General features: G+C 45.9%; 1 protein-coding gene across 3 annotated transcripts in view; it reads left to right on the forward strand.

Moving 5' to 3' along the window:
• THRA (thyroid hormone receptor alpha) overlaps positions 1–23,352 on the forward strand; it is a 128,804-nt gene extending 105,452 nt beyond the window's left edge. For all 3 annotated transcript variants that reach the window (XM_044447204.1, XM_044447203.1, XM_044447205.1), the window contains 6 exons: positions 8,192–8,292; positions 9,321–9,468; positions 9,870–10,075; positions 17,390–17,536; positions 19,804–20,062; positions 22,561–23,352. In XM_044447204.1, coding sequence (XP_044303139.1) covers positions 8,192–8,292; positions 9,321–9,468; positions 9,870–10,075; positions 17,390–17,536; positions 19,804–20,062; positions 22,561–22,811 — 1,112 coding nt within the window. In that variant the 3' untranslated portion in view covers positions 22,812–23,352. The remainder of the gene's footprint in view (positions 1–8,191; positions 8,293–9,320; positions 9,469–9,869; positions 10,076–17,389; positions 17,537–19,803; positions 20,063–22,560) is intronic.
• Positions 23,353–23,872: the final 520 nt, after the last annotated feature.

A 23,872-nucleotide genomic window follows, 5' to 3' on the forward strand; every position in this document is an offset into this window, starting at 1 on the left:
TCTCCGCATAGACCCTCCATATCTTAATTTCCATAAGGAAAAGGTTGTTCTTCGTATGGATTCTTCCTTTCTTCCTAAAGTGGCTACACCATTCCACTTGAGTCAAGACATCGTTCTGCCAGCCTTCTTTCCAGTGCCATCGAATCCAATAGAGCAGGCTCTACATACCCTTGATGTTCGCCGCTGCCTGGCTTTCTATCGCTCCCAGATGGAATCCCTCCATCGTACGAACAGACTCTTTGTTAAGTACTCCAAACATGACAAAGGACTTCCAGTCATACCTCAAAGGCTGTCGCACTGGATCACCCAGACTATTGTCCTGGCCTATCAACTATCAAAAATAGACTTACCTGTTACCCCCAGGGGTCACTCCACACGAGCTGTTGCGACTTCGTCCACCTTTGCCGCTGGGGTCCCGCTCCAAGATATCTGTACAGCTGCAACGTGGTCAGGGCCATGCACTTTCACCAAGCACTATTGGCTTGATGTGCGCACCAGGCAGGACTGCTCTTTCGGCAGAGCTGTTCTTTCGTCCGTTCTTCGCTGACGATACCTCCCTCCTCCGAGTTGGGTAAGCTTGCTAATCACCCATATGTGTGATGCACAGAGGCCACGACGAAGAAAGGCAGGTTGCTTACCTGTAACTGATGTTCTTCGAGTGGCCATCTGTGCAGTCACACAACCCACCCACCGGCCCCACTCGGTGTCCCTCATGACATACTGCCTCAGTACCCCGCTGTAATTTGCATCGGTACCGATGGTATATGCCGGTGAGTGGATATTGTTCTCGGTACCGTACTATACTTTGCATCGGTACCGTTGGGGCTCAATGCCGTTTGCAACTAATTTTATTCTTAACCTGTAGAGGGTGAACGTTCGGTCTTCAAGACTGAACAAAATGGCAGACACTCCGCTCTATTTATACCACAAAGGGGGAGGGGAAAGGAGTTTCCCGTTAGCTTTTTAATCTTCCGGCCTAGGCACTGTGCAGGCGCAGCATCCATAAGTGTGACTGCACAGATGGCCACTCGAAGAACATCAGTTACAGGTAAGCAACCTGCCTTACTTCAGCACCTTTGGTGGAAGACGATTGCTTCGTTGAAACTGATACTGGGAATTGTGGAACTTTTTGTTGTCTCAGCATCCTAAATGTTGCTTTCCTATTTTTTTAAATGCAAAACTGCTCTGGAAAATTGCAGGAGTTGATCTGTGTTGATGACATTAGTGGTGCTAGCCAATTAGCACTGTTCATAATAGTCCTTTTCCCTATTCATACTGAACCAGAGTGCAAATTTACAGAATCAGCTTTCCAAGTTTACCCTAGAAAAGGATAATGTAAAGGACTCCTCTCCTGGCCCTTCTGCTCTGAAAGAGCCTATCTGTGGTACCCCAACGTGTTTGATATGTAGTTGTAGGGCAGAGAGAAGAAGGTGCAGGGACAGACTCATGAAGCATCTGGGTTTGTTATGCAATAGCTGAAACAGTTCACAATTAAATACTAGAAGATGTGCATAGATTTCTGGGTTGCGGAGTATTTTGATGTGTTGTGCCACACACAACCCTTTGCCATGAGCAGGCAACAGAAGTACATATACCCTATTACTTTAAAAGTCTTTAAAACAACGCTCCCAGTCTCAAAGGAAGGTGGTATCCCCAAAGATGGATAAAATGACCTCTGAAAGCCGCAGGGACAGAGATTAGTAGTAATAAGTGCCCTTCTGCTCACGGTAAGTGAACTACGTAGTACATGATGCTGGTGGTCCATTCATACAGCACAGAATGCCCGGTATGCCCAAACTGGTGCTTTCCAGATGTGTTGACCTACAACTCCTATCATCCTCATCTAATTCAGTGAAAGCTGTATAGTAAATGTCCCATACCATGCATGGTATCATACATGTTGTGAGAAGCACATTCATATGCCAGTTTTTCTACCATACTTGGAAGATTTCTGTGACATTATACTGGTGCTTCAGCATTAGAAGTAGGAATTTAAATTGGCCTTACATGGTTGCAAATTGTGTAGCGTCTGGGGAGGAGGAGGGCATTTTTGCATCTTTTGCTTCTTACCCAGATGCTGGTCGTCTTTCTGGCAGAGAAACGGGAGGGCTTCTCTTCTTCTAGCCCATCCCAAACCCTGAAGACTTTCATGTTGCAAACAGCTGCACTCCAGATGGACTTAAGTCCCAGCATCTCTTTCCCATCATCTCCCCTCCTGACTCCATTTGGAAGATTGCACTGGCTCTCTGAAATGTTGGTTCCTAATTTCTAAGAGTCGCTTCTCACATTATACTTTTGCTGCATAGGCGTACACTGCTGCAGGCAAAACTTGTGTAAACTACAATGTGTGGATGTCACAACATTCATGAGAAATTATAATAGTGATTTCAAGTGAAGAGATGTACATATATGTAATAAATCTACATATATGTAGATGTGACATCTTCACCTACTGTCCATCCATGTATACTTCTGTAGGAAAAATGTAGTGTAGGGATCAGCCCTTGGCCACTAGGGCTGTTCCTCTTCTTGTGATCAAAGTTAGCTGTACTCTTTATGGAGCCAATACAACCACTGTGAGTGCGCTGCTGTTTCTCACAGCAAACATGTAATATGTGAGCAACATATCCTTGCTTCTAAACATGGATGTATTCATGTCAGAAAGTTTCTGGTATATGGGTGTGGATATCTAAAGATGTATATAGACTACTAATACTTTTCATGTTTGTTGTCTAATGTGCAGATGCTCCAGGAAAATAATCTTGCCTTTACTTTCCTGTCTCCCTCCATGTTAGTTTTTTCTTTTTTGGGGGGGGTGTCATCATTACTGGAAGGTTTGGTAAAGGAAGGATCAAATATAAGATGGATGTGGAAGTTTTGAGTTAGCAATTTTTCAGCGGAAAGGTATTTGACAGTGGTGTCTTAGTGGGCAGCTGCAAACCTTTCTCCATCAACATATTCTGTATATTTAGTATGTCAGAATATGTAAGGCTTCCCCCCATGCCCCCCATCACAATTTTAGTGATTGTGGTGATTTCAAGGCAGTTGCCTTTGATACTATTCACGCATCACCCTTTTCCTTCCCTTTAATGTTAGTAATAGAATGTGGACAAATAATGCGGCTTCTGTTTGTCAAGGAGGGTAAATGTTATTTGGGTGAAAGGCCAGATGACTCCTGCACCAAGCCTTCTATAAGTAGGGTGTTGTCTCTTTCCCATATTAAGGAGGACATGAGGCAAGTGAAGCACTTGGCGCTTTGTGTGACCTCTCTATTGGGACAAGTGCCAACTAATGGGAAATCCCCACTGTTACTTTTGCTACTTTAATCTGTTAGAGATGAAAATGAGAAGTCCTCCCCTCATGTGTGGATGCCTCTTCTTTTAGGACCCATGCCCAGATGGGGTAATTCAACCTGAGAACCAGAGGTTTCCAACTCCTTTGTTAGGATAGTAAAGTTCCAGGTGGGCTTGAAGAAATCTCATTCATACTCATGCTGGGTAAGTTAGGGTTGAACAGCCAAACCAGGAAAGAGTTCATTAAGGTAAGGACTAGAACATGGGTTCTCAAACTACAGCCCGGGGGCCAGATTCAGCCCGCCATGCCCATTTGGACCTGCCATGCGTGCACCCGCCACCACCCACCTCGCCCTGCGGGGTGCACAGTCTCCAAGCGAGCAAGCCACTGCCTCACGCACCCCCCTCACGGCACGTGCCTCCCCACGCCTTGCCTCGCCTCCCCTCACCTTGCACCCCGCCCCTGCCCCCGCGCTGGCCCGCGCGCACCGCTGGCACCACCATTCTGGCCCACGCCCGGCACCGGCACCTTTCAACTGGCCCCCTGGTGGAAAAGTTTGAGGACCCCTGAACTAGAAGCTCAAGGCAAGGAGACTGAAGAAGTGTGCAAGAATTGTGGCTTGAATCTGACATATTGTTTTGCATGATGGAAGTTCTCGCTTCCTTCAGCTCGTCTCGGAGATTGCAGGTGCCTGGGCTCCCTAGCACAGCTTTAGCTGGGCTTCTGTTGGGGAAGGGGAAGAGGCGCATGTGTGCGCACCCCACGTGTCCCCTTCCTTTCATGGCGGGGTCATGCAGGGGTCATGTGGAGATGACCCTTGCGACCACCCCAGACAATGGGACATTGTGAGGGCAGGGGGTGAGTGAGAGAACGGGGGAGGGGCATCTTCATTATTGGTGTTGATGAGGCCCTGGAGCATAAGCAAGGTTACATGAGTTGGTGGGGAAATAATTAGTGGGGGGTCACACACAGCTTCCTTCCCCCTCCAGCCCCCATGCCTGGAGATAAAGAGCCTTTTATGGATGCACATAGCACTGTGTTTTCTGCATGAAAGGCACTCTCGTTAGTGGCACTTTAAATAGCTTTTCAGAAAGACTAATGAAGCCTGGATGCGGGGGAGGGTTGAGAGCAAGCGAGGAAAGACCTTTCTGGTGCCATCCCTCAACCTGGAATATGGGGTCAAAGGGGACACTGAGAGCTGTTCATCCTGCTGGGTACCTGTAGGCAAGCGGATAGGCCACAGAGTTCTCTGCCTGCAGCCTCCATGTTTTGTCACCAAAGCAGAATTGAGTCAAACATGGGCCAGTCTACAATTTAAGGGGGGGAGGTGTTAAACAAGGCTCAATTTTGAGTCAAGATATAGTTTTCACATTTTTTATCTTCCCTGCTTAGTCACCAAGAGTGGCATATGTGGGATTGTCCCATTTTATGCCCATAACAATTCTGCAAGGTAGGTAAGTTAAACTAAGGACTACGGAATGGCCTAAGCCATTATCTTGTGAGTTTTCATCCTTGAACATGGGAATATGAACCAAGGTCTCCCTATGGACAAGTTAAATGCTGTGTCTTAGATATATGAAATGCTCATAGAGAGAAGAGTGCCTCTGAGCATAAGACCAATGCAACTATTTTTGTTAAGTTTAGCACAGTCAGCAACAACTGCCCCATCACTGCAATAAATGCACACATAAACCTCGGTTTGTTCAGGCTTATAGACTAATGTCTCAAGCCCTGTTTTTGTTTTTAGAAAAAAAAAGGCCATATATGACTTAAGAAAAAAGATCTGCCCTATTTCAATTAATATAGGGACACTTGTATTACATGCAATAATGCAAGCCACTACAGGACCAATATAGACCCACAAAGAGTGTTTGTCTTCCCTCTTACCATTTTTATTTTCTTGTTCCTTTTTTGCCTTTTGGGTTTTATTTATTGTTATCTATTTCTACATTTAATTTCTGCTCAGCTCAACTCTCTTGTTCACATCCAGGATGTCTTTACGTTCTATGTCTGGTACTATATAAAGAAGGGGTGGAGAAGAGGAGAGAGGGGTGAGGAGGAAGGGACTGGAGAGATGTCTATGGCTTGTACTGGAAAATAAACACTGAAAGAAAGACAGACAGACAGACGTACAAATGTAATTTGGTTTTACATTGGCTATGTGTATTAGAATGATCCAGTCGTATCAGATGCAGAGATGTGACAGAATTATCATGCCTGCCCCTCTCCCTTCAGTGGAAGAAGCCAAGAGTCAGAGCAGTGAATTATACAGAGATGCTGTTGTCCATTTCCTTATAAAGCACTCCTCGTGCAAAGATGCAGGATAATTATACATCCTACTAGAGGCTGAATGTTGAATCTCGGAACAAGTTGCTGTCACTGGTTTGTCTCCTTTCCTTCAAAGGCACATCCTCACGCCCACAAATATATCAACGGTGGCCTCCTCTGAGGATAGGTTTCTCATAAACTGGGTTCTGACAACACAACTGTGGGTTCCTGTTGAAATATGTGTTACCATGTTGTCTGAACCCAGCCCAGATAATGAACCATGGTGAACAACCCAGCAGTAAATGATGGATTCTCTTGATCGTTTGTTTGTGTTTAATCAACCGTGGCTTGTTAGCACAGCTGGATTCAGACAACACAATCACCTATGTTTCAGCAAGAGAACACAGTTCAATGACAACCCTTACTCAACCTATACTTAACCCTTGAGTATGAAAGGGTTATGGATTATCATGTTGTCTGAACCTAGCCAGGCTCATACAGTAAAAAAATGAAATTAATCCCTTCCAGCCTGCATCCAGTTCATAAAGGGCACAGTGAGACCGCTCTAGCTGATGTAGCTCTGATCCTTCAGCCACCGCCTGCAGTATTTGCACACTGAATGAAAAAGCACTGTGCCCAAACAGCCAGTTAAAGATGTGCATAGGCCAGTGTTCAAGTTGTGTGGAGTCCACACAAATTTGCCCTTCCCTTACTGAGATCTCTTATTCCCATGCTCCATGTACACAGGCATGTCATTTTAGTCCCTTGGATAACATTTGGATATAAGAGGAATGTTTGGAAGCACTGAATGCAGTAGCCTTCCTGAGATCAGGTACTTGACAGGGTTAATCGGTGCTCAACGCACTGCACCAATTCCATTTTTCATGTATGGATGCCGTCTGGCTTCTGCTGTTGCTGGAGCTGAAGGACATTACATGTAGTGTTGATTACATGGGAATGCTGTCCCAATTAGCAGTGCCGGAGCAGCGATTTCTTCCTCTTGGCCCAACCAATCAGTATTTTGTGCATAAGCAGGCAGCCCACAGGTTGCCTATTGCAGATCTATATTGCAGACCCCCCCCCCATTGTTTTTGTTTATGTGATTTTTAGTGGGCTGCTCCTGAAGTTATTCAGGATCCATCTTTTTCCTGCATTTGTAGCATTAAAATCTTCACAGGCAGTGGAAAAAGCAGGTGTGCAGGTTAGAAACTAAATCCCAGAGAAAGGCTAGGTAGAGGAGACGGAGCTTACACCTGCACTTTCGGCAGTTGCAGACATGATGGTGAGGTCTTGGCAGCCCTGGTCCCACTTTCTCCACCATGCCCTGGATGTTCACGTGAAGGAATTCATTTGAATACCCCTTCAAACACATCCTTTTGGGGTAGAAGGGCGAAGTGTGCCACCAGTTTTAACTCAAGAGAGAAATAGTTTTGGCTACCAGATGTGAGGAATGCTGTATAAGATCTTTTCAAAGGAGGCCCTGCTGCGTGCTCCCACTCTTTTAGGACTGCAGTTGGCAATGGTGTGATCGTGGGCGTTCTCTGTCGAGGCCAAGCCTTAGCCTTGGAATTCTGTTCCTTGGGAAGCCTCTTTGGTTGGTTCCTTTCCATCTAATCATGAGAAAGCTTGGTTAAAGCCTTCCTGTTTAATAGGACTTAGAGACTGCTATTTTAGTGCACATAGAAGATTTTAAGGATTTTATTGCACTGATGTTTACTACCATTAGCAGCTTGAATATACAGCAGGACCCCTGTATCCGTGGGGATAGATTCCAAGCCCTCCCAGTGGATGCCTGAAATCGTAGATAATAGCTAATACTATATACTGTACATATGCATTGCTTTTTTCACAGTTTCACAGATAGAAGATTTCTACTGTATATCCTAGCAACCTCAGCATCTGATTTTTCCCCTTTCCCTATTAAATTGAGAATTTTCACTTAAAGGAAGTACTTTATGACTTCTCTTTGGCATTTTGTGGCACTTTATGACTTCTCTTTCAGGCCAAAGCCAATTGGGGTTAAGTGAAAACACAGTAACTGAGCCAGCAGATACGGGGGCCCTGCTGTGTTACCCCCTCCCCCCCCCCCCCCCTTTCTTCCTCTTGTGAGGAACCCACCATGACTTACTCTATTCTCCTCCACTCCATTTTTATCCCTGCAACAACAAACCTCTGGGGCAGGTTAGGCTGAACATGAGTGACTAGCCGAAGTCACCCAGTGAGTCTCATGATCAGGGGGGGACTAGAACGCAGATACCCCAGTTCAGCACTCTAAGCACCATACTGCACTGAGGTTTGTGCTGTTTTGCTCCGTGTGTTGCACGGAACGCAGGCCCTGGCGAGCCCAAAATTACCGGAGGAGTGATGACTAAACGGCAAGTTTAAATAAATAAACTGATAGAAAACAGGGCCTTCATGTCAAGTGGCTGCACGTGTCTGATCAGCAGATCCTGGTGACCAGCAGCAAGGGTGTGGCAGACACTGTCTTGCCCTTCTTCTCCAGGTAGCAGCTTCGTGGTGACTGAGTAATGGGCCAGATGAATCCTTTCTGTGAGTCAGCAGGTCTTGCCTCCTTGCAGCGAAAGTTCTTCCTTTCCATTTCTGACCTCTTGGCTGTTTTCTCCTACAGGGTACATCCCTAGCTACTTGGACAAAGATGAGCAGTGTGTTGTTTGTGGAGACAAAGCCACAGGATACCACTACCGATGTATTACCTGTGAAGGCTGCAAGGTACTAATTGCTTTGGAAGGGACATCATAGCCAGAGTATGCCACACTAGAGTGGCTCATTCTCTCTTTTGACATTGCCTCTGCAATCAGTCAGATCACGTCATAATCCCGGATGGCTGCCTAAACTGACACAGTGCTGGGGTCAGTGCTTTGGATACAGGAAATGATAGGAGTTTGGCCTTCATTCACTGGGGAAATGGGAAGGAGAACCTGGATCAAGTGAGGACTCTAGTAGAGCATTTGGGGATACCTGAGCAAACAGAAGAATGAAGTATTACGGTGTATCTCTGTGGACAACAAAGCTGGAAGGGGTGAAGCCCGCTTTGGTGGTGATAGAAGTTAAGGGAGCCAATATTTTTCATGGCCCCAAGTTACATTTTTGAAGTTTCTACATATTTATAAACACACTTCTGCTTCACACTGACCTTCTGTCAGCCTCTGTCATTGCCCCTCCCCTTCCAAAATTCTGCAAATGGTATTACTTATTTATTTGTCACATCAATATCTTGCTTTTCCTCCAAGGAACCTGGAGTAGTGTATGCATGGGCTTACCTGGTTTTATTTCCACATGATTAATCTAAGTGATAGTGACTTGCCCAAGACTATGCAATGAGTTTCTTCACTGAGAACTCTTATTAATGGGAGGCCAAGGGGAGCCATTTGGACCTTCCACAAAGGCACCAAAAGGTCCCAGGGTGGCCCTGGCTATTCATCTTGGATCAGAACACTAGGAAAAGAATACACAGACCAAACTTCTAGTATTAACACAGTCTGCCACCATTGGGCCTAACTCTCTGTAGATAAAAAAAATGGTGTCATTCTGACTCTAAGGTGAAAGCACTATGGGTATCAGTGACTAGAGTAGGAAAAAAATCAATTTTATATTGGAGGTCCCAATAGGACTGCAGCAAGATTGTACTTGCTTAGCTAGGACATAGGAACTGATAGGCAGGTGACCTTTGGCAGTGGAAGGATAGGGACCTGCCTTCCAAGGGCTGCCTGATTCAGGTTGTATCCTCCTTTCTGTAGGGCTTTTTTCGGCGGACGATCCAAAAGAACCTGCACCCAACGTACTCCTGCAAGTATGATGGCTCCTGCATCATTGACAAGATCACCCGCAACCAGTGCCAGCTTTGCCGATTCAAGAAGTGCATTGCCGTTGGCATGGCCATGGACTGTAAGGGCATTGCGCCCACTGTGGAGGGATGTGGGGTTTGGGGGAAAGGGGAAAAGAGCCATTGCAGCAGCTGATCGGGGACCGGTGGAAAGGAATGTGGCCAAGAATGTGGCCAGCATGTGCCAGGTATAACCAGGGGTAACCAGGGCTGGGAGATACATTGCTTTAGTGCCTAGAATTGCATGTTTGCATCTTTGAATACCCACCTGTAGGCCCTTGATCTGGTATGGGAGCAATTCCAGAGTTCCATAGGGTATCAGAGGAGTCAACCAGCCATGTTTTCCAAAAGGCCATTTGGCACATTGGTAGTGGCCAAATGGGTCACAGAAAGCAAGAGGTGTCTTGCAGAGTTCTGAATAGCCCTCCCCACTCACACCTCTCCATTCTTCACCACCCCCTAGTGGTGCTGGATGACTCCAAGAGGGTAGCCAAGAGGAAGCTGATTGAAGAGAACCGGGAGAGGCGGCGCAAAGAAGAGATGATGAAATCGCTTCAGCATCGGCCAGAGCCAACTACAGAGGAGTGGGATCTGATCCAGATTGCCACGGAGGCACACCGCAGTACCAATGCCCAAGGCAGCCACTGGAAACAGAAGCGGAAATTCCTGGTAAATAGTGGCAGTGGGTAGGAAAGACAGAACTCCCCCCGGCATTGTGCATATTTAATTGGCATCCTGATGATCGCTGCTTCTCATCCTTTCCTTGCGGATAGTATTTCTTAGCCATCCTCCTGTTTCCAATTGCCTGCAACTTTCTCTCCTCCTCTTCTCATCCCTTGCAAAAAAATGATAAAAATGCCTAGTTAAATAAGCAGATACGTGCACATCTTTCTTTGCATCAGGGTTGCAGTTGCACCGCAGAGAACTGGAGGACAGTGTGGTTAGTGCCTAGTTCAGGTGACAGAATCCACAAGACATATCCAGCCCTCCAGAGCGTTCACTGCAGCCCCGTGAGAGTCCAGGCATGCACCGACCCTTTTTCCAGCTCTGCAGTAGCTTTACTTTGGTGCATTAACCAGAACCGCACCTAAGTACTCTGAGCATAGTCACACCGTAGGTTTGTCTAAGGAGAATACGATTGTGGCAGTTTCGCCTTTTTCACAGTGGCTGCATGCTTGGTTGACATTTTCACCAAACTGTCCCCCACAACCCCAAGATCGCTTTCTTAATCACCACTTACACAGATCCCATCAGCTTATACTTGAAGTTGGGATTTTTTTGCCCCAAGGTGTGTTACTTTACTTTTGCTTACCTTGAACTTTATTTGCAATTTTGATTCATAGCTTGGAGAGAGCCTTTGGAGCTATTCACAACCCTTTTTTTGTTTTAAACACCCTAAAAAAATTGGTATCATCAGCAAACCTGACCATTTAACTGCTTGTTACATTCCCTGTTTGTATTGCAGTGGGGCTGTTTGCAGGTAATGGCAGCAAATTGTGCATTAATGAACCCTAACATTTGCTGTGTTGTGTGCCAGTCTTTCTGAATATTCAACCCTGGTCAGCCTGATTGGGGTTTGCCACATAACATCTGAACCTAGATGCTATATGGTAATTGTAGGCTAACCAACTCCCAGGTAACCAGACTACTAATTGTAAGTTAACTGTGGATTGATTGACCCATGATTAGACTATAGGGTCTAAGTTTGGACCTTACAGGGCAACCCCCAGTTAGTCCAATCAAGATTGCATATTCAAAACTGAGACAAAAAATAACTAGCCTGTGCTGGGACAAACCATGGTTTAATGGACACATGATTGCTGCCATTCCATGCAATCTGAGTCAATGTTACACATCTCCTAGTTTTTCCAGTGTCCTGCCACTCTCATTTTCAAGAATACAAGCAAAGAAGAAAAACATGAACACTGGACAGAGCCTGGACTGCGTGTGCTTGGTCCCAGCCCGTTTAAGTTAGTTCAGATTCTGCGCCAAGTAAAGCTAAATTCTGTACCCAAACTTGCATTCTGCCCTCCCAGAAAATCACAACAGCCACACAGACCTTTGCATGTCGTTTAGGTAACGAGGAGTTATTCCTTAATATGCTTTAGCAACCCTACTATCTGAGAAATATTAGGGAAGAATTAGAACACCTCCCCACTTGCCTCAGCAATTCCAAATAACTGTTTGACAAGGATGTTCTATGCTACCTGCATGAAATCAGTTACACTGTCCTAGATGTCCTCAAAGAAATCTTAGGAATTGCAGTTTTGTGAGGCTGCTGAGTGATAATTGAAGGAACTCTCCAGTTGCCTTGAAGAATGGGAGCCCCTCTCATTTCTTGTTTGCAAACCAGCACTAGGGCTGTGTGTCGGGACTCCCCGGGAGTTGTGCAGGCACCCCCCACCCCTGAATTCCCCGAGCGAGCTTAGTGCCCTATTAATGAATTGCTTATGACATCCATCCAGGCCAAAAGGTTTCAGTCAAGTTGTTTGTTTGTTTGTTTAATGTTTGTATGGCCAATAGCTGAGGCTATTGTGAGGAGGCAAGTTCCCACACTGCTCTTTTCAGTATATGCTTAGAGATGAAGTGTGTTTGTGTGTGCAGGGGGGCGCAGGTATTTAACTGCATTAGTTATCTGTGAATATGGGACTGGTGTAACAGCAGTTGCTACGGATGAATTAATGCAGAGCAAGAGCCTCCTTATGGGATTATTCAGAGAGTGACAAAAAGGAGAGATTTCTGTCTTCCCTTTCACATTTGAGCTCAGTTTTTAAGGCTGCAGTGGCTGCGTGTTCTCTTTTACATAGCATAGCATTTCATGGCTTTAATAGCAGGCCCTGAAATGTTTTTTTAAAGGAAAAAAACCACATTCCATACAGTCCTTTAGGGTAGGCAGTTCCCCTCCCCCCCCAAAAGCATTTCCTGCATACCAAAAGGAAAAGATTTGTGTGTGGGGGGGTTACTTACAGTGCTCCCTCTCTGGGAGGGCTGGCTTCCCACTTTTGAGAGGTCACTCTATTTTTGAGGCAATAGTTTGGAAGCTGGAGCACCCGGTCACCTCACCGTTGATGAGGCTGTGTTAACAAATATGGTATTGCCTTGCAGAAATAACTTCTCCAGTATGGAGCACATACTTGAGTGACAGGGAGGAAAATGATTGCACTTCCTGGAAGTTTCCCTCAGGAGACCAATCGTCTTTTGCCTTTCAGGAATGCCCATGAGAGAGCGCTGTGGCTTCAGTGCAGCTACAGTTAACCGTAATGGCTAGGTTGTGTTAAAAACAGCAGAGATGCTTTGCCACAACTAACATTGGTTTCAATTAGACCCAGACACCTGATTCACACAACAGCGGATCAGCTGGCAAAAGCTGCTGCTGAGTTGAAAGACTTCATAGTTCAGATGAATTCTAGGGGGAAGTGCTGCTTATACAAATGGTGGTGGTGATCATACTCTCATAATTCGCTATACATAGACATCAGGCATGCTAGGAAGAAGCGTTCTAAACTCCCCAACATACTAGAATTCTGTAGCCTTAAAGAACGTATGTTGAACAACCTAACATTTAACAAATCATGGGTTGTTTGTGAGTGTGCTTTCTGAAATAACCAGGTATTACAGCATTGTTCTTGAGACATTCAAACCTAGTATTCTGGCTTGTTTGGGGTTAAACAACCCACAGTTTAGTAGTTAAATTTTTAAGGTTAAACAGCCCAAAGTGCCAGGTTTGCCCTTCGTGGCATCAAAACAGGATTGCTTTGGAAGGAGGAAGTGGCAAGCAGATGGGGAGGCAGTTTGCTTCTGTGTGACCATGCAGTTTTCTGGGTTGTTTAACCAAGGAATTGGCATGACATATGCTCTTTTTTGTTTTTCCACAATCTATAGTTGTTGTCTCTCTTTAGCTGTTTCAAACTAGCCCTTAATCACAATTCCATGCAGCTAGATTAGCATAAAGGATATAATTTTCCTTTCTTTCATTGATTCACATTTGGTAGAACAAGAAAAGCCTTGGCCAATTTTGTTTTGGAGATCAGATGTGGCCCATGAACTATGAGTTGGTCAACCCTAACTTATATCTTATTTTAAAAGTAATTTGAATGCTATTAAACATTTTTAATGTTTACATCTCCTTTTAAAGGGAGTACTGATTTGAACTAATTTTGGGGGTCCATATGGTTATTCCCCTTTAATAGGTGAGCTTTTAAAACATTTGTTACTTAGTGTATTATATATACATACAATGTCCAGTCAATGTTTAAGTCTCTATTATTTCAGGGGGAGAGACTATTAATCTGCTAAATGAAATCTATTATAAAGTGTTTTAACATTAGTTGCTCCCTTGCTATTTAAAATGTACTTGCCCCCTTTCCAGGGTGTTGTATATGTTAGAATCAACATGTTTTAGTTGAGAATATTTGTAGCCCATCCTCAGACTTAGCAGTGGTGGTAAGTTCAGAAGTCAACATAAACATTAACTGCTTTGAGAGATGATAGTTTCAATAAAATAAAGATTTCTCCCCTGCAGCCGTTTCTCAGATGCTTTAGACCTGCAGAGATGCCCTGGAAGGGTTAAAGTGGTTGAGCAAAGGGACACAGCTGTGACCTCTCAGCTCCATCCAAGGGCAGATAGGCCGGAAACCCCCACCCCAACCCCCTCCCTTCCCCCATTGTTCTGAGCAGGGCAGGGATTGCTGGCTTAGGGTGCCCTCTGCTGGTCATATTCACTCTGTGCCAGGGCAGGTCAGGACATGGAGGTCACAGGAAGTGGGGTTTGGGAATGGGAGAAGAAATCAGAGCCAAGAGTCTCTGTGGCTCATGGAGAAGCAATTCACTCTTGTGTTCCCCTTCCCAATCCAGAACTTTAAAATGCAGGACATGTTGCAGAGTTATTATGTACTCACTGGGCTTTTTAAAACTGCCTTTTGAAATTCAAGTCAGCGACTGGTCTGGTTTTCCCAGCCTGGCAGCTTAGCTGATGCTGAACTAAGCTGCCTGGTTGGGAGAACCAAATGAAACCCCCCATCGAGTTCTGTGAAGGAGAAGCAGCATGGCAGTGCACCTTTTGAGGCACTATTTGAGGAGAAATAATGCAGAGAGACAGTCATCCGCATGTAAGGAATGAGTGGACTGCAGGGTCTTCCACATGCTCACCATGGCATCTCCTGTAGCCTCTGCTCTCTCATCTGTACTCAAGGGATATGACAGCACAAACCTTAGCTAGGCCCTCCACCTCACCATCGTCTGCATTCGGGGTTTGCTTTAACCATGGTTCATGTCTGCATTTAAGACCCAAGAGTACATTTGCTCCAGAAAGGCCTCATGGGTAGAGCGAAACAAGTAGCGCAGGTGACAAAATTCCAGGGGCTCTGAGCTTATTGACGAATCTGAGAGAGAATAAAAGCAAGCCTCTGTGGTCCAGATGTTTTGGACTATAGCATTGTTCATTCTAGCTGAGTCTGAGGGGAGCTGAAGTCCAAAACATTTGAAAGAAACCAGGTCAGGGAAGGCTGCTTTAAGCTGTAGGAACAGATATGTCCCTTTCCTGCTTTCCTAATTGCATTCTTTTCTCCCTAAATGAGTTAGAGTGAAAGTATACACTTGCTTGTATAATGACAGAGCCAAAGGACTAGAACTGAGGGAGTACTTATGGGGGAAAACACAGTTGTTCCCCAATCTAAATCCTGAGAGGCAGTGTAGCATAATGGTTAAAGTGCTGGACTGGGACTTCGGAGATCCAGGTTCTAGTGCCCATTCAGCCATGAAGCTCACTGGGTGACTTTGGGCCAATCACTGAGTCTTAGCCTCACAAGGTTGTTGTTGTGAGGATAAAATGGAGAGGAGGAAAACCTCTTAAACTGCCTTGAGTCCTTTGCAAGAGGAAGAAAGGCAGGGTGTAAATATAATAGTAGTAGTAATAATCACCATCATCATCATCATCACACACATGTCCATTTACAATGGATATTGCGCTGGGGTGGAAAGCTTCACCAAAATGTCAACCCAGTGCACAGCTATGATAAAAAAGACACATTCCATGTAAGGAGTAATTTGGAAAGAATTAGAAATAAAACAACCAAGATTATAGTCCTCTTATAAAAATCTTTGGTGCAACCGCACTTAGAATACTATGTACAGTTCTGGTCACTGCACCTAAAAGACAGTATTCTATAGATGAGCAAAGAGCAGAAAAGGGCAACCAAAAGGATCGGCGGGTGGAGGAAATGACTGCCTGGACCGTTTACCTAGAAAAAAGGGGAGTACTGGGAGACATGATAGAGCAGTGCAAAAATTATGCATGGTGTGGAGAAAGCTTGAGGAAGAGGTAGAACTGATAGCTTTACCTGCATGTGATCGGCTGATTGAGTGCATTGCAGTGGAAGGGTTCTGTGGACTCCAGGCTCCCTCTGCCCATGAAACCCTAAATTTTGCAACAGGTGGACATTACATACCAAGGTCCCTGAATGTGGTTCCATGGGCATGGATTTGTATGCAAAACATGCACATGTTTAGCAACCATACATAGACCAGGCCAGACAATCAAGTCAGTATCCATTTGAAGGTGTTGTCCATATGTCACCTGTTCAGTTATTGGAAGCATTGCAAGGTCTTTTTTGATCCATTGTATTATAGGAGGTAAGCATTTATCCTCTCAGAGTTAATATCAGTCTTTTAGCTGTCAAAGCTGCAGATTTTTGCCAACCATTTGTTAATTTCCACGAAACAGGTAAATAATATTTGAGACTGTGTCAGTACAAAACACACTTGTGAAATAACCTTCTGCCTCTGTCCCCCAAGAAGAATCATCTTCTGGACATTGCCAAAATTTGAAGTTTGAAAGAAGTGTGAGCTGTATTACCCCAAGACAGCAGTTAGCTAAATTAGTCCATCCATTGCCAAAAAGACATTGTGGCATCCCAATAGACATGCAACAAATGTTTTTGCTGAGTAAGGCACAGCCTGTGACCCACAGACAGGTAGATGCCAAAGAAGTGATCCACTGTTGAGGCATTTTGTGGTGGTGCCCAGAGCTGTTCCTCAGATTCCCAAATGTATCCTCAAGTCCAAAAGGTTGGGGACCACGCTTGTACATTCAGCATAGTTTATTCTGTGAGACACTGAAGTCCCACCCCAGGGCCACTGGAAGTTCCATTTAGGCTTCTGTGATTTCACCAGAGTTATCACCTCCACTGTAATTACCAGAGTACCTTTGCCTTGGTGACAAAGCAAGCTCTGTGATCTCCAGGACCGCATCCCTCTCCCAAAGAGCAGGATCCTTCATACTCCATCTCGGAAACATGAGGTTAGAAGCAATCCCCTGTTTCAACACCTGCTCCAGACCTGGACCTAGAATGGGATTGAGGATCTTCCCCTCCTTCCAGGCCAGGAATTTTTGTTGCTCTCCTTCCAAGGACTAATGGAATAACAGGGGCAGCTGGGCCAGAGCCAAGCAGTTTTTGCAATGCTCCCCTGGGGATTGTGCAAGCTTTTTGCTTTCAAAGTCCTTCCAAGTGCATTGGGAGTAGAGAGGCAAAAGCGTTCCTCTCAAAGCAGAGAAGAGGTAGGGATTGACCCTGTATGTGCAGTGCTACATTTCCAAACACTCAAGTGTTGCATAAGTCCAGGGATCATCCCTCCGTGCTTTGCAGCTCTGTGGTTGGGAAAAAGGCTGAGGCTTGTGCTGGCTTGCATGGAAACTACGTGGACCCCGATCTTCACAGCTGTGAAGGCTAGAAACTTGCATTAAATATGTCAGTGGAGATTCCCAGGGTCCTTAACAAGTGCATTTGCACTGTGTGATAGAAAAAGAACAGAAAGAGCTTTGCTTGGTGGGGTTGGGAGAGGGAGGTGATATTGAAAGCTAGAACTTTTATTTCCTGTCCTGAAACCAGATTTTCTTTGTGTGGCTGGAGTGGAGGACACTGCAGCCGCTGCCTCCACCTTTCCATACAGACTTTAATTCTGCCTGTCATCTTATTCCACTCATAGCCTGAAGATATTGGTCAGTCACCAATGGCCTCCATGCCTGATGGGGACAAAGTGGACTTGGAGGCGTTCAGTGAGTTTACGAAGATCATCACCCCCGCCATCACACGCGTGGTGGATTTTGCCAAAAAACTGCCCATGTTTTCAGAGGTAAGCAGTCGGTGAATGGTGCCAGAGAGTGAGAGGGGGAAAGGCGTTTTGGCTGTGATCCCTTGCACACCCAGTGATCACACGTGTGGTTTGCCTCCTCACACTGATTGGTAAGGTGGATGGTCCCAGGCCAGCTTGTCACCCCCCTGCGGCTTTACACTCTCCCACAGAATATTTAAAAACAGTACCTGCTCGTATCATCCTCCAGATTTTGGTCCCAGGGAACATAGTCCTAGGCTGCCACTTTCCACCCACTGCAGCTTGCTCCTGTCCCTCTCTTTCCTATGTTCATGCCAGTGTATAAATGGGAGGAATAAAATGTGAAGTGCTTTGTAGATAAAAGAAATCAGAAAGAAGAACAGGTAGATTTGGGATATTCACCAGGTCCTCTTCCAATCTGTTTGGTTGTCTAGCATCCTAATGTTATCACATGCGTTGACTGGGGTCGCACGACATGACAGCCCTTCCCGGGTGACAAGCCACAGTGTATTGTCATAGCATACGAACGCAGTGAGTTTCCCAGAGCGGGGGTGTTGGAGGGAAACCTGGCAACCCCCAGCTCACTGTAGGAGCTGCAGCCACAGGGACTCATGGCCTAGTTGTACTCACCAGCCAGTGCGCTTCTGGACAAGAGCACCAAAACCCGTTGCTGGGCCCCTGCCACTGCAAGCTGCCTCACGAGTTTCCGAGTGGCCCCTTGGGCAACTGGCACTGGCTGGGTGTCCTCCACTGGGGTTGCAAGCCCCTTCAACTTGCTGTGGCTGTGCAAACGCTGGCTCCTTTTAAAAGGGAATGGCTGACATATTCCCATGCTCCCGAGCACCTAGTGCATTGGGAACAAGTGGGAAAACAAGTTTCTTCTTAGGAACCAAGGAAGCCAGAGAAATATTGCTGAACTTAGATCAGGAAAGCAGGGGGCGGGAAGGGGGAATAGCTCTAAAGAAAATAAATATAAATGTTTCTTAAAAAATCCTATCTAAATGGAGTGATGCAAAGGTGAACGCATATTTTTAATTATTGTTAATTGTTGGATTGTATGTTTTGATTTTTGCAAGCTGCCCTGAGATGCTTTTGCGTATAGGGCAGGATATAAATATTGTAAATAAATAAATAAAAATGAGAGCATCCTTAGGACAGTCAAATCTATAAAAGAAGATCTTGCTGCAGATTGGGTGGAAGTCTCACCACCCACTTTTCACTAGCACAGGTCACTCACAGCTTGGTTTTGACTTGGTAGCTTGCTTCTCACGGTAGTCGAACCAAACCAGGGCAAGGGGAGGCTGTTTGGAGTTGCTCTGGTTCCTGTGGCATTTGCCAGGCAAGGCTGCCCATTGTTGGATTTGCATGCCAAAGATGGCATCATCAGTGTCACCTGCAAACACTGGCACACACCAGGGGGTCTAAAAAGGGTAATTTAAAAAAGGGTTTGCAGCCATGGACAGCTCCTCCAGGGTGCCACTTTGAAGGGACATCCAGTGGCTTTCAGAACAGCTGGCTGTCGAGCTGGAGACTGCAGTCTCTAGGGGGAAATGGTAAAGGGGAAAGCAAAAACCATTCATCATGGTGGAAGCGGGTACAAGCTGGTCCTGGGGTACCTGCAGGAGGACCAGGAAGGAAGGAAAGGAGGGAAAAGCAAACAAACCATGGTGAGCCCAGTCTTCTGTTGGGTGCCCTGTGGGCTGTTCGTAGAACAACCAACCCACTCTGGCTTCCTGGTGAGTTGGCAGGATGTGCGAACCCACCCATGTAATTCCTGATGAGCTGCGAACACGTTGTGGAGATGAAAACGCCAGCCAAAGAAAACCTTGCTGTAATGATTAAGCAAACAACAAAAGATTGGGCAAACAGTGGCTCTAAAGAGGCATTAAAAACTGTGAACATTTGGAGGTAGGAGCTTATTTTTTGAAGCATTTCAGTGGTCCTATGTGCACTACCTTGTCTCCCAAAACCAAAATGGGTGAAGTTCGTGCAACCTACTGGTAGGAAAAGTAGAAGAAAATCCATCTTCATGAGAGCCTATGCTGAGTGCTTGCCTTAACTGAAATCAGGCTGGTTTCCACCAAGGGCAGGCTTTTTAAAATTCAGCAGTGGAACCTCCCTTTCTCCCATTTGTTCTTTCTCCTGGTTATGTTGGGGCCTCCATCGTTGACCTGCTGTTCAGTCTTGGGCAGTGGAAACCTGCTAAGACCATCTGCTGCTGCAGACGCGAGACCCTGGTTAAGCACCGGTGCTGAGACCGCCCTGACTGTACCTCTCTCTGCCTTTAGCTGCCTTGTGAGGACCAGATCATCCTTTTGAAGGGCTGCTGCATGGAGATCATGTCACTAAGGGCGGCTGTGCGCTATGACCCCGAAAGTGAGACACTGACACTAAGCGGAGAGATGGCTGTCAAGCGGGAGCAGCTGAAGAATGGCGGCTTGGGCGTGGTGTCAGATGCCATCTTTGATCTGGGCAAGTCCCTCTCTGCCTTCAACCTGGACGACACTGAAGTGGCACTGCTCCAGGCTGTCTTGCTCATGTCCTCAGGTAAGGGCGTCTGGTCAAGCATTCACTCCATCTTCCTCCCCAGCAGAGCCCAGAAAGTCATGCAGACCATGACTTTGGCAATGCGCCTGTCCATCCTCCCTTGTTTCCACTGACTGGCGGTCCCTGTCCTGCTAAGGGGTGCCAGGGATCAAACCCGGGACTTGTACCTCCAGCACTCTTTTGGGGCCCTTGCCTTAAAGGGGGCAGACTTGGGGGTGCTAGATTATTTCAGAGACCCCTGAGCACTAGCTACAGCATGGCATGTGTGGGATATCTTGGGATACTGGGCATGGTCAGTGCAGGCATGAAGGGCAAGTAAAATTAGGAAAGAGAAGAAGATACAGAAATTGCAACAGATGGCAGAGGCAACATAGACGTGGCAGAAAGGGACCACGACTCGGTGCTGAGGAGTCAGAGCTACGTGGACCACTAATCTGCTGCCGTGTAAGACCATGTTCCTCAGACCTCCCAGAACAAGAAAAATCAGCATCCGAGTTAGGTCCTTGAACTTCAGTTTGTACTTCTTTCCCTGGAAATGCCAAGGAGGAAGGTCTCACTGAATAATAAAGCACGGGCTTTGCACGCAAAGGGTCCCAGTCCAATCCCGGGCATCGTGGCACTGGGCTGAGAAGGACGCTTGCCTGAGAGCTGCTGCCAGTCCATGCAGACCAGACTGAGCTTGCTGGATTCCAAAGCTTCCCATGTTGGCAAGGGGGTAAAAACATCAGCTCCAGCCCGACAACCTGACCCCCAACCTGTCCATCCGTGAATGTGCAGAGATGCCCAACAACTCCCGTTGCATTAGCTGGCAAATCAGTGAAAGCCATAATGGTGAAGCAGGGTCAATTCATTATTATTATTATTATTATAACATTTCTATGCTGCCCCTTGCCGAAGCCTCGGGGTGGCTTACAACCCAATAAGATACATTGAAATACAATAGAACATAATAAATTACCACTAAATACAAAAATACAAAAAATACACTGAGATACAATAATATAAAATTAAAATTAACAGTATAAAATAAGTAAATAAAGAATATAGGAGGAGAAAAGAGAAGGAAGAAGAAGTTGCCCTGGCCAGATCATATATTTTAACAATTAAAATGATGTTTAAATAAAAAGGTCTTTACCTGGCGCCGAAAAACCAGTAACGACGGTGCCAGGTGGACCTCTTTGGGGAGTGAATTCCATAGGTTGGGTGCCACCGCAGAGAAAGCCCTCCTCCGAGTACTTACTCTCCTAATTTCTTTCATGGAGGGTTCCCGGAGAAGGGACTCTCCCGCAGATCTCAAGGCGTGGTTGGGCATATACGGACGTAAGCGTTCGTTCAGGTAGCCAGGACCCAAGCCGTTTAGGGCTTTATAGGTCATAACCAACACCTTGAATTGGGCCCGGGCTTCAATGGGAAGCCAGTGAAGCTGACGGAGGACTGGAGTCATATGAGCATAACGCCCCGTCCCCGTCAGCAACCTGGCAGCTCTATTTTGCACCAATTGAAGTGTTCGGACCGTCTTCAGGGGAAGCCCCACGTAAAGCGCGTTACAGAAGTCTAGGCGGGAAGTCACCAGCGCGTGTGTCACCGTCGCCAGGCAGTCGTACTCCAGGTAGGGGCGCAGCTGATTAATCAGCCGAAGCTGAAGGAAGGCGCTCCTCGCCATTCATGACATGCTGCTGGGGCAAAGCTAGGTCCGTAGGACTCCATAGCCAAATCCAAGCCTTGAAGGGCCTGCTAAAGAAGCAGACAGAAACTACTGGCCAATTTAGGACAAACCCCAAGGTCTTAGTGTTTCTACCAGGCCTGGCAAATCCAGGGGTTACATGCTACAGGGCTGGGCATGGCGTGTTCCTCGGGCTTCGGAGTCCTGAGCACATGGAATCCCCAAGCACCCCACTCAGCTAATTCCAGTCTCAAACTGTGTGGTCAAAGGCCCCAAATCCTTGATAGGTTACTTGTTTAATGGGAATTCGGGTTCACAGAATGATAGAATAGCAGAGTTGGAAGGGGCCATGAAGGCCATCGAGTCCAACCCCCTGCTGTTGCAGGACACCACACGGCACCATCGCACTCAGGGTTGTTGGTTTCTCTGTGGTGGCGCCCCGACTATGGAATGCGCTCCCTAGAGAGGTCCGCCTGGCACCATTATTATATGCTTTTTGGCACCAGGTCACGACCTTTTTATTTGACCAATATTTTAATGTCAATTGATTTCAATTGTATATTTATAGATTTAACTTATTTTAACTGTGTTATTTTTATATTCAGTCATGGTATAGCCAATTTATTTTGTTTAGGACTTACATTATATTATATTGTAAGCCGTCCAGAGACGACAGTGATGGACAGCCTATAAATGCTCTAAAATAATAATAATAATAATAATAATAATAATAATAATAATAATAATAATAATGATGGCAGAGGGAAAGGACCTACCTGTGAACCTACCGTCTATGTCCATCTGAGATGCATCCTCCTCTCCGTTTGCCTTGCAGACCGTAGTGGGCTGATCTGCGTCGACAAGATTGAGAAATGCCAAGAGACCTACCTGCTGGCGTTTGAACACTACATCAACTATCGCAAACACAACATTCCCCACTTCTGGCCCAAGCTCCTCATGAAGGTGACCGACCTGCGCATGATAGGGGCTTGCCACGCCAGCCGCTTCCTGCACATGAAGGTGGAATGCCCCACGGAGCTCTTTCCCCCGCTCTTCCTCGAGGTCTTCGAGGATCAGGAAGTCTAGGGTGTGGGGACAGAGGGGGCAAACAGGGTGGCGTGGGAGAACTGGGGACGCAGGGCAATTTGGGATAGGGGCGATGTCTGGACTTGGGCCATGAGGGCCCCCACCTCATCACCTCGGACACGACAGAGTTTAATTTTTTTGTTCTGTTTTGTTGTTTTCATTTTTCTTTTCATTTTTTTGTTTCATTTTGTTTTTCTAAATATTGCACGTCAGCATCAGTGATTCATGTGGATGGGGAGGCGAGGGCATCATGGATAGGGGTTGGGCCACCAAAAAAAAAGGTCGAATCTATACAAAAACTTTGTGTTGAGGCAGACTTGTGCAGTAGCCAACATTTTTTTGTCTAGGCAGACTTTTAAAAAATTAAGTGGGCAATATGATTCCCAGCTGCCCCTTATGTAGCTTATTTCCTCCAGCCCCCCTTTGTCCCAAAGTTATCTTTCCAGGGTAAGACATCTGTCTTAAATTTTGATATAATGTTAAGAGGAGGAAACCAATCCACATGTTCCCCTCACCCCAAAATAAACCCCCTTGCCCTTCTCCCCATTAAGAAAGAGTTTTCCTGTCCCCGCAGCACTGGAAACAGTTGGCACCTCTCTGCTTTAGCCTTGATCAAACCTCTCTCGTTTAAATGGACTTGATTACCGATATATATAAATATATATATGTTTCTTTTGCACATAAGAGTCCCAGGAATCGTCAGAGTGTGTTTGGTTGTTTTATTCTTGTTTTCATTTTCTTTTAGAACTTTTAGCATTTAGTTACCCTCCCTGGGAGGCTAAAATATAAAATGCACTTTTTTGTAAAAGAAATAAAGATTTTTTAAAAAGAAAGAAAGAAAAGGAACTGAGAGAGGAAGAGAGAGATCCTATTAAATTATTGGAGAGGGGGAGCAAGCAGTGGGGGAAGAAAATCACAGGTGGTTTGGCTAAAAATAAAAAGCAAAAGTACACAAATTGAGGCTCAAGGTCCAAGTGTGAAGGACAAATGCACTTTGAAATAGACAAAGGCTCCCTCTCTCCACTCCTCCCCTGGTGGAAAAACAGGTGATTGAATAAGAA

The sequence above is a fragment of the Varanus komodoensis genome, unplaced genomic scaffold (assembly GCF_004798865.1).
Source record: "Varanus komodoensis strain SLA01 unplaced genomic scaffold, ASM479886v1 scaffold50, whole genome shotgun sequence".
Lineage (NCBI taxonomy): Eukaryota > Metazoa > Chordata > Lepidosauria > Squamata > Varanidae > Varanus > Varanus komodoensis.